Below are 10,997 nucleotides of genomic sequence, written 5' to 3' on the forward strand. Positions count from 1 at the left end.
TTGATTCCAAAAAGCTTTGATTTATATTGTGTTGTTTTGTATGAGTTCAGTATGAGGTAGTATTTTAGGAAGAATTTCAAGTATTGGTTTTCCCATTTGTTTTTACTACACAGTAAAAATGAATGTCTGTTTTGACACAATCTTCACATCTCACGGTTCGGTTCCGATTCTTGGGGTGACGATCGCTTCAGATTGCATTTTACACGATTCTCGCAAATTAATATTTGGTATAAAAATTACATTAAAACCTTTTCAAAACAGATAACCGGTTACAAAAGCGTCTCTTGGCTGCTGACGGATACGATAAGCGTGGAGATGGCCTAAAAAAAACGTATTTAAAAAAATGTATTCTAAAAAAATTTTTTTTTATTATCTATTTTGGAATATTATGAATTGCAGTTCGGTTGTGGATACATTTTTAAACACCCCTATTACTAAGTACCGTAATTTCCGGACTATAAGCCGCTACTTTTTCCCCTCGTTCTGGTCCCTGCGGCTTATACAAGGGTGCGGCTTATATACGGCCTGTTCTTCTCCGACACCGACGAAGAGGATTTCGGTGGTTTTAGTACGCAGGAGGAAGACGATGACACAATGATTAAAGACTGACTTTTCATATACCGGTAGGCTGGTTATTTTGATAACGTACAGGCGAGCACTTTGTATTACTTTGCACCGTTGTATTATTTGTACTCTGCACGAATGCTGTTCGCCATGTCAAAGATGTGAAAGTTTGATTGAATGATTGAAAGATTTATTGTTAATAAATGGGACGCTTTGCGTTCCCAAACAGTCATCTCTGTCCCGACAATCCCCTCCGTGGTAGCAGGAACCCCTATATACTACGGTAATTACACATCAAAACCCTGCGGCTTATAGTCGGGTGCGGCTTATATATGGAGCAATCTGTATTTTCCCCTAAATTTAGCTGGTGCGGCTTATAGTCAGGTGCGGCTTATAGTCCGGAAATTACGGTAATAAAGTATTATCACATTTCAGAAAGCAGCTTTTCTCCAGGATCTGCCTTTTATACTAACTTTACAATTTATTTGAGCCATTTACAAAAACAATGCTTGACAGTCTTACTTTAACACAAAATACGACTTAATTTTGATCTATGAATTGTAGACATTGTGCTAAGCATTTCTGTGATATCATTAACATTATAAATAATAAATGGGTTATACTTGTATAGCGCTTTTCTACCTTCAAGGTACTCAAAGCTCTTTGACAGTATTTCCACATTCACCCATTCACACACACATTCACACACTGATGGCGGGAGCTGCCATGCATGAGCTTGTCTTTCTCCAGGACATTGTTAAAACCTTATTAATTTTATGTGGTGACCTCATTGCAACATTGTTAAAATTATGTACTGAACAATGCATTACTGCAGCTAATAGACGTCGAGTATAGTGTTCCCTCACCTCTTTCCGGTTCACTTATCACAGATCTTGAAGTACCATTAACTACATTTAAGTTTTCATGTTAAAATGTAAGTTTTAGAGTGTGAAGTATTTTAAGAATATATAAAGAGTTTATAAATGTGAGTTTATAAATGTGAAGGGCTTATAAAGATGTTAAGATCATATAATGAAAATCATAAATCTGCTGCCCCTCTCTTATCTGTTTAGGCAAGGTCACATGTTTCCATTTTTACCTTTTTCTCTCTCTCAGTAAGATGTGTGAAAGCACATCTGGAATGGAGGGCTAGCATATGATAAGTTAAGCACAAACAGCCAAACTAATGGCGTTGTTTTAGAATTTGGGAAATGTTTAATAGAGACGTGCGTTACGTTCACAAACACAACACTCACTAATATTAACGCTGTGTCATCTGTGTACAACTAATACAATATCTTGTTTTTTACATATATGTAATGCAGCGTTATACAACCTTTCCAGTCCCGAGACCCAATCAAAAGATCCTCCAGGTCCCCGATTTACAAAAACATCTCCCATACTGCCATAATATTGACATATACTGTACACAAACTAATGATAATCATGACATCAATTGATTACAACATGAATCAGATAGTCTTATACCAAGAAACTGTGAGCCTCATTGATGATCCATAACAGTATTTTTTAGGGGTGTTAAAAAAAAATCAAATTTTTTATTTATTTAATTTCTTAATCAATTCATAATTTTCCAGAATTTATTTTAAAATAAATGTATTTTTTGATGTTTATTTTTTAACCAGTTTTTTAAAATACGTTTTTTTCAGGCCACCTTTGTACCTAATCGTTTTGTGTTTATATGTCAGCAGCCGAGATGATATTTTTTAACCTGTTACCTGTTTTGAAAATGTTTTTATTATCATTTTGATCCCAAATAATATATTGCAAGGATTGTGTTGCTTTGAGAATGGATTCTGAATCGAATCGTCACCCCAAGAATCGGAATTGAATCAATGGCAAAAACGTCACCAATGGGGCAAATTCCAAACGTCTTGTTTCCCGAAAGTACAGTATGAAAGAAGGCAAGATTGTTTTACAAATACAGTTATGTTCATAATAATAGCAGTGTGTTTAAAAAGGTGAGTAAACCTCAAAATTCTTCAAATAAATTGTATTTTAATGAACACAAATGCATTGGGGAGACTGCACATTCTATTTCAAAGCCAGAAAATTGGAAAAAAGTAATTTAATTTGACAATATTTACAGAAAGTCAAGAAATATAAAACAAAAAAATAGCAGTGTTGGAATCTTTCTTTACAAAACTCAAATGTACTGTATGAACTAAGAAAGGCTTGCAGATTCAACTTTCCTTAGAATTATTAACTATAATTTAGTTGCATAACCACGGTTTCTGATAACTGCTTCACATCTGTGGCACATGGAGTCGACAGGTATTGCAGTCCAGGACAATTGTACTACGTTCCACAATTCCTCTGCATTTTTTGGTTTTGCCTCATGAACAGCATTCTTTATGTCAGCCCACAAGTTTTCAATGGGATTAAGTAACTCCATTACTTGAATTCTGTTTGTCTGGAACCATGATTTTGCTCGCTTGCTGGTGTGTTTGGGGCCATTGTCTTGTTGAAACACCCATTTCAAGGACATTTCCTCTTCAGCATACGGCAACATGACTTCTTCCAGTATTCTGATGTACTCAAACTGATCCATGATCCCTGGTATGCGATAAATAGGACCAACACCGTAGTACGAGAAACATCCCCATATCATGATGCTTGCACCACCATGCTTCACCGTCTTCACCGTGTACTGGGGCTTGAATTCAGAGTTTGCAGGACGTCTGACAAACTGTCTGTGGCCCTTAGACCCAAAAAGAACAATCTTACTCTCATCAGTCCTCAAATATTACACCATTTCTTTTTAGGCCAGTCAATGTGTTCTTTGGCAAATTGTAACCGCTTCAGCACACGTCTTTTTATTAACAATGGGACTTTGCGGGGGCTTCTTGCTGGCACCTTGGCTTCACATAGACGTGGTCTGATTGTTACAGTACTCACAGGCCATCTTAGATCTTCTTTCATCCTCCTGGAGCTGATCATCGGCTGAGCCTTTGCCATTTTGGTTATTCTCCGATCCATTCCAATAGTCGTTTTTCTATTTCTGCCTCGCCTTTTTGGTTTTGGCTTACATTTTAAAGCGTTTGATATCATTTTAGCTGAACAGTCTATCATTATCTGCAGTGCTTTATAGGTTTTCCCCTCTTTTATTAAATTCTTAATCAAAGAACGCTCTTCTTCTGAACAGTGTCTTCAACGACCCATTTTACTCTGTTTTTCCAAGGACAAATGCACAGCCAGCATATGCAGCGTCAGTTGCCTTGATCCTAAAATAAGGGCCACTTGTTTAACATAGTTTTTTACACATAATCAATGATGGAACGCAGCACTGCTATTTTTTTTAACACGCCCCTTTCAGGAAATGATTCAGTTTCACAGAATCAGCAGCATGCACGTCATGCCTGTTGGGTCTGTTGGTTTTCTATACCTTTACTAAACCTTGTAGAAACTTACTTGCAGTGTAGAAGTTGAAATTCTAACAAAAACAGTGTTTTATCTTGCTAGTGATGTGGAACTGCTATTATTTTGAACACAACTGTATCTCCGCAATGCCTCCATGGTTTGATAATAAATGTTCGGGCCTTATGCAGATACCAAATACACAACAGAAGGTATCAATTGGTTAGAAAAGTTTGTTTCGCATACTAGGGCCCCTTTAAAATATTTAATCCCTGTTCAGTGTTTTCTACATGACCGCAACGTATTTGTGGTGATGGTTTACATATGATTTTATCGTCTAATTTCCATATTCCGTCATGAGGCATGTGTATGTAATTTTTTTAATGGTTAAAAAGTTGTACATACAGTATATTTAAAGTAGTGTTGTGAAACACTTACACAGTTATCAGATTAATCCCAGGGCTTCTGTGGAATGATTAAAGGGGAACTGCACTTTTTTTGGCATTTTGTCTATCGTTCACAATCATTATCAAATACATGAAATGACGACGGATGTTTTTTTTATATATATTAAAGTTAAAATACCAATGATTGTCACACACGCACACTAGGTGTGGCAAAATTATTCTCTGCATTTCACCCATCACCCTTGATCACCCCCTGGGAGGTGAGGGGAGCAGTGGGCAGCAGCGGTGGCCGCGCCAGGGAATGCATTCTAACTTGTCAATAAATGTAAATAAAAGTCAGCTTACAGCGGAGCCAATGGGAGGTCCTCGATTTCGCCCATAAAACCCAATAAAAACACATCCATAGCGCCTGCAATACTCCATTTACATTGCGTGGCTTGAATATTAACCAAGTATTAGAGATATTGTATTATAATGGCTAACACACACACACACACACACTATTTATAGTGGCACCGTGATCACGAGCTTGTGTGCCAATGTTGACATGATCGACTGATCAGCCGTTTCCTCGTTTCCTTGCTCATCAAATTTTATTGTAGATCATAAATCATGCCTCTGCCCGGGAAAGTAGAAGGATGAAGATGTATTCCGACAAGTTGGTACACTTTGACAGCAAATTTAGACCCAGAAATTGCGAGAACAACACAAAAAGACGCTTGCTTCCACCCCTCTTTTCTTTTTTACGCAATGATTGTAAGTCATTCTTCAGCTAAACAGGAATATATAAACATTCTATCGGTTGGCATCCTAACGACAGCATACCTTGTACAGTAAGTGATGTTTTATTATGTTGGTTGGCTCTCATAAAGTCTGCAGTGAGTAATAATCAGTGACTACGGAAAAAAAAAAGCAAACATTGTGATGCGTTTGTTAAATGAATGCGCCGCGTATGCTTAAAATGATCAAAATACATAAATATTAAATGTTATTATAAATGTGCCTGTTACTACATTGTATTTATAATTACATCAAGTCTATAAAACCTTAATGGTGGTGTTAGGATCTTTTTAAGGGCTTTGTAGGGAGAATAGCGCAACCCCAATAGGCTTCATTGCAAGCAGACTTTTGATTGCATTTATTTAATATTTATAAGGCATTTTAAAAAATACATCCATCGTTTTGTCTTTCATAATGATTGTGAACGATTCCAAAAATATTAAGTTCCCAGTTAAAGATGAATTAAAATGGAATGTTCATTTTTAATCTAAATGAATCCAGTTTCATTTTGCATGAGCAAAGAGTGTCAAGAAAGAAGCAATTATTTATGCATTTAACATCTTTAACATCAAGTTCATTGAAAGAAAAAGAAAAAAGGATTTCTAAAGATGTTTCCAGGCTTCGTCTTCTTAGTGCTATTGATTGTCATACAAAACCCAAAACCAGCAAAGTTGGCATGTTGTGTAAATCATAAATAAAAACAGAATCCAATGATTTACAAATCCTTTTCAACCTATATTCAATTGAATACACTGCAAAGACAAGATACTTAACGTTCAAACTGGTAAACTTTATTTTTTGCAAATATTAGCTCATTTGGAATCGGATGTCTGCGACATGTTTAAAAAAAGCTGGCACAAGTTGCAACAAAGACTGAGAAAGTTGAGGAATGCTCATCAAACACTTATTTGGAACATCCCACAGGTGAACAGGCTAATTGGGAACAGGTGGGTGCCATTATTGGGTAAAAAAAGCAGCTTCCATCAAATGCTCAGTCATTCACAAACAAGGATGGGGCGAGGGTCACAACTTTGTGAACAAGTACGTGAGCAAATTGTCGAACAGTTTAAGAACAACATTTCTAAATGAGCTATTGCAAGGAATGTAGGGATTTCACCATCTACGGTCCGTAATATCATCAAAATGTTCAGAGAATCTGGAGAAATCACTGCACTTAAGCGGCAAGGCCTGTGACCTTCGATCCCTCAGGCGGTACTGCATCAAAAAGCGACATCAGTGTGTAAAGGATATCACCACATGGGCTCAGGAACACTTCAGAAAACTACTGTCAGTAACTACAGTTAGTTGCTACATCTGTAAGTGCAAGTTAAAACTCTACTATGCACAGCGAAAGCCATTTATCAGCAACACCCAGAAACGCCGCCGGCTTCGCTGGGCCCGAGCTCATCTAAGATATACTGATACAAAGTGGAAAAGTGTTCTGTGGTCTGACGAGTCCACATTTCATATTGTTTTTGGAAACTGTGGACGTCGTGTCCTCCGGACCAAAGAGGAAAACAACCATCCAGAGTGCAAAGTTTAAAAGCCAGCATCTGTGATGGTGTGGGGGTGTATTAGTGCCCAAGGCATGGGTAACTTACACATCTGTGAAGGCACCATTGATGCTGAAAGGTACATACAGGTTTTAGAGCAACATATGTTGCCATCCAAGCTATGTATTTTTCGTGGACGCCCCTGCGTATTTCAGCAAGACAATGCCAAGCCACATTCTGCACGGTTACAACAGCTTGGCTTCGTAGTAAAAGAGTGCGGGTACTAGACTGGCATGCCTCTAGTCCAGACCTGTCTCCCAATTGAACATTTCTGGCGCATTATGAATCATAAAATATGACAACCCCCGAATTGTTTTTATTATTATAGAGGTTTATTTGAAATAGGGACAGATACAAAAACATAGACATCTGAAACAGTTATCCGATGCATGCATCACAGTGTTTGTAGCCAAAGCTAATTTACAACACTTGTCCCCAACAACAACAACAACACAGATCCAACATTATTAAAATAGGAAAATAAAAAATAGAATGAGTTGATAATAATGATAATAGTAATAATACAGACAAAGTGTAAACTAGATAAAAGCCAATAATAATAATAACACAGACAAAGTGCAGACTAGATAAAAACCAATTAGTAAAAATGAGTAAAAACTAAACATGGGAACACGATTGTTGCTCAACTAGCCATAATTGTGTTTGTTTTTTGAAAGTGACAAGTGCAGGTATACTTTACAAAGTGTCCGGTAAAGAGTTCCATAGTTGTGGTCCTTTTATTGAAAAGGCCGTCTGGGCAAAAGATGTTCTACGGAATGGAACACAACAGTTGCCTTTTGACATTGCTCGGGTGGTAGATCTGGTACCACTTTGCAGTCTTGTAATTGCCTTGCACAGCAATTGGGGAGCAGAGTTATACAAGCATTTAAAAACCAGTTTGACTGTGTGTAACAAAATAAAATTGGTAAAACTTAAAATATTGTATTTGGTTAAAATTTGGCAATGATGATATCGTATACTTTTCTTGTCTAGAACTTTCAAGGTGCGGTTATAAAGACACTCAATGGTCTTGATTGATGACTGGTGTGCCTGGGACCATGTGGTTAAGCCATAAGATATGTGTGACAGAATCATTGCATTCATAAAAGTAAAAGCACAGCTAAGAGTTAAGCAGTGTCTTATAATCTTAAAACAGCCTAGGTTTTCCTTCAGGGTTTTACACATTTTCTTAATGTGACTTTTAAAATTCAACTGATAGTCTATGATTATGCCCAAATATTTGACTTCAGGTACTTGTTCAATGGGCTCCTCATTAATTTTTATATTCAGGTTTGTTTGAGGTAGCTTTTTTATGGAGAATCAGACAGAGTTAGTCTTTTTAGTGTTTCGGGTTAAACAGGATGACTCCAGCCAAGATGCTATTTTGTCTAATTGAGCATTTAAATTCTCAGCAACTAGAGTACAGGTCTTACCTGATGTATATATCACTGTGTCATCCGCATACATCTGTAAATCTATATCTGTGCATACATCTGGTAGGTCATTGATGTATAGACTGAATAGTATAGGTCCCAAGACACTACCCTGAGGTATCCCTGTTTCTATTTTGCGGAAGGAAGATATGTCATTATTAATGGTGACACATTGTTCACGGCCCTTTAGATATGACTCAAGCCAGGACAATGACTGTTTGGATAAATTGAATTTAGTTCGTTTTGAAATTAAAATGTCATGATTGACTGTATCAAATGCTTTTTTTAAGTCTAGAAATACTGCACCGACAACCTGTCGTTTGTCAAGAGAATGTTTGATCCTTTCAGTTAAAAAACATGTGGCAGATTCTGTTTTGAACAACTTAAGATGTACATCAAGCAAGAATGGGAAATAATTCCACCTGAAAAGCTTCAAAAATTGGTCTCCTCAGTTCCCAAACGTTTGAGTGTTGTTAAAAGGAAAGGCAATGTAACACAGTGGTAAAAATGCCCCAGTGCCAACTTTTTTGCAATCTGTTGCTACCATTAATGATTATTAAAAAAAATAAAGTGGTTTCTCAGTTCGAAAATAAAATATCTTGTCTTTGCAGACTATTCAATTGAATATAAGTTGAAAAGGATTTGCAAATATTTGTATTCTGTTTATATTTACAATTTACTTTGAACCTCACCATAATGTAATCTTGTTAACAAAGATTGTATTTTTAGTGGGGCTGTCAAAAATAAGTTAACCAATGTGTATAATCACAAACAATTATAGGTACAAACAATAATACCAGCGCTGGAGAGAGGACCGAGCCGTCTATTATCTGGAGCTTTCTCTAAACTCGTCACTCTCCACATATGCTTTTGTCCAATTTGCTGCCTACCTTGGCGATGATCGAAACCGAAAGTTGACTTGGCGTATGTGTTGTGCACACACACTTTCTTGTCTCCTCTCACTTTCCGCACTTAGTAAATCCTAACAACATTCAAACTAGAGGAAACAATATGTGTGTGTTTGTATAGATAAGAAACAGGGTGAGATCATGTGTTTTTATCTTCTTCGAGCAAAACCAAGGTTAAAGCTAGTAACTTTGAAAGCGTTCCATTTTGCTCAAAGTTGGGAAAATATTCCCCTAACAATAATGTAATTGTTTTTGGAGTCAAATATTGCCAATATGTACTCGTTAATGAATCTAGAATCGTCAAACAGTCATTCACTAAAACGCTTGTTTCCCCAAAGTTCATGTAATACAAGTATTCACTGTCTCCATACATAAACATGGATTGTTTTGGTTCAATGAAGTGTTCTATATATTCTTCAGTGTTATGTAGGTGCATAATCTGTGCATCTATTCATATTTACTCTGTGGTCATTTAAGGATGACTCTTCCTGCTTGCAGTGTCGTATTTCAGATGCAAATATACAAGATATGAATAGATGATATGGATGTTAATTGTTTTATTTCATTTAAACAGAAGCTATTTAGTTGGAAGACATGGTGCTGCGAATCCAGGAGTTGTAATTGCAGACTTTGGCATAGACACCAGGCTTGTTCCTCTGGGCACAGCCGTAACCCCATGACACCACACCCTGCAGCTGGCCGTTACACACCACGGGTCCACCGGAGTCTCCCTGCACAGGTACAAAAAGTCAGCACAAATGTTTTGTGTTTTTGCTTTTAAAAGGAATGATGTGTCCACTCATACCTGGCAGGAGTCCTTGCCTCCCTCCAGGAATCCAGCACAGAACATGTTGGAGGAGATCTGACCAGGGTAGGAGCCCCTGCAGCTGCTGTCGCTCAGGATGGGAGCATCCAGGCACCTCAGGCGATCAGGGTAGTAGTCTGAAGAGGAGGTAAGAACACACGTATAAGTGTTGAGACAGACAAAAGTGAAAGTCTGAATGCTTTTACTGACTTCCAGAGCCGCTGGTGTTGCCCCATCCAGAGATCAGACAGCGGGTGCCTGAGCCAGCACAGCTGGAGGGCAGGGACACGGTGCGCACGTAGCTGTTCAGGCTGGCGGGCTTGCTCAGCTTGATAAGCATGATGTCGTTGTCCAGGTTGCGGCTGTTGTATCTGGGATGTTTGATGACCTTGGCGGAGTTGATGAACTGCTCGGTGCCCTCGTTGACCTCGATGTTGTGCTCACCAAGACGCACCTGGATGCGGCTGACGGAAATACGCGGCAGTTAGCCAAAGCGGAAGTCGTGGCGTGGCGGCAGCTTTCTGGAAGGTAAGGCGTTCACTTACGACTTGTAGCAGTGAGCAGCGGACACTACCCAGGTGCTGGAGATCAGGGAACCTCCACAGAAGTGGTAGCCGGCGTTCAGAGACACCTGGTAGGCCACAGAGTTCTTTCTGCACTCATATCCTCCGACAATCTTGTCGTCCTCATCATCGATGGGAGCAGCAACTACAATGCAAGCAAAACATTTACATCTAACATTTCAAAATCATATTACATTTTAATGCCCGCTGGGGAAGATACTTACAAGCTGCAGCACACAGCGCAAAAACAATGAAGTACTTCATGACTGAACCCAAGGCAGCGACACAAGTGGGGAACAAGTGTGGTGTGTTTATATACCGCTAAACTGTCTACACTGACAACTTTTTTATCTAAGACCCTCTTGTGGTTTTTCCCATGTGCTGTACAAAATTATTAAACATTAACCCACCTGGGAAGTGCACGAGCCTGGTCTATCACGGGGTTTCCACGTTTTTAGCTGAAGAACCATGATTGCCGTCAGCACAGTGAAATAGTAGTTAGTTTGCTGCCTCACAGTCTAGAGAACAGCATGTTAATGTTGGAACATGCATGTTAATTTAATTGTTTGCTCTAAATTATCTATTGGTGTGAATGTTTGTTTGTCC

General features: G+C 38.3%; 1 protein-coding gene across 1 annotated transcript; it reads right to left on the bottom strand.

Annotated features, from left to right (window-relative positions):
* Positions 1 to 9,563: 9,563 nt before the first annotated feature.
* Positions 9,564 to 10,723, bottom strand: LOC133660095 (trypsin-3-like). The gene is made up of 5 exons (XM_062063220.1): positions 10,616 to 10,723; positions 10,374 to 10,536; positions 10,039 to 10,292; positions 9,829 to 9,965; positions 9,564 to 9,754 (listed from the first exon to the last, which is right to left on the bottom strand). The coding sequence occupies exons 1-5, from the start codon at positions 10,653 to 10,655 to the stop codon at positions 9,605 to 9,607; spliced, it is 744 nt and encodes a 247-aa protein (XP_061919204.1). The 5' UTR covers positions 10,656 to 10,723; the 3' UTR covers positions 9,564 to 9,604.
* Between the last annotated feature and the right edge of the window lie 274 nt (positions 10,724 to 10,997).

Source organism: Entelurus aequoreus, linkage group LG11 (assembly GCF_033978785.1).
Source record: "Entelurus aequoreus isolate RoL-2023_Sb linkage group LG11, RoL_Eaeq_v1.1, whole genome shotgun sequence".
In the NCBI taxonomy this organism is placed as follows: Eukaryota; Metazoa; Chordata; class Actinopteri; order Syngnathiformes; family Syngnathidae; genus Entelurus; species Entelurus aequoreus.

Coding starts and splice junctions, on each gene's coding strand:
- LOC133660095 (XM_062063220.1), bottom strand. CDS start 10,655: ATGAAGTACTTCATTGTTTTTGCGCTGTGTGCTGCAGCTT. Junction 10,537..10,615: donor TGCGCTGTGTGCTGCAGCTT/GTAAGTATCTTC, acceptor CTTGCATTGTAG/TTGCTGCTCCCATCGATGAT. Junction 9,966..10,038: donor CAACACCAGCGGCTCTGGAA/GTCAGTAAAAGC, acceptor CCTCCTCTTCAG/ACTACTACCCTGATCGCCTG.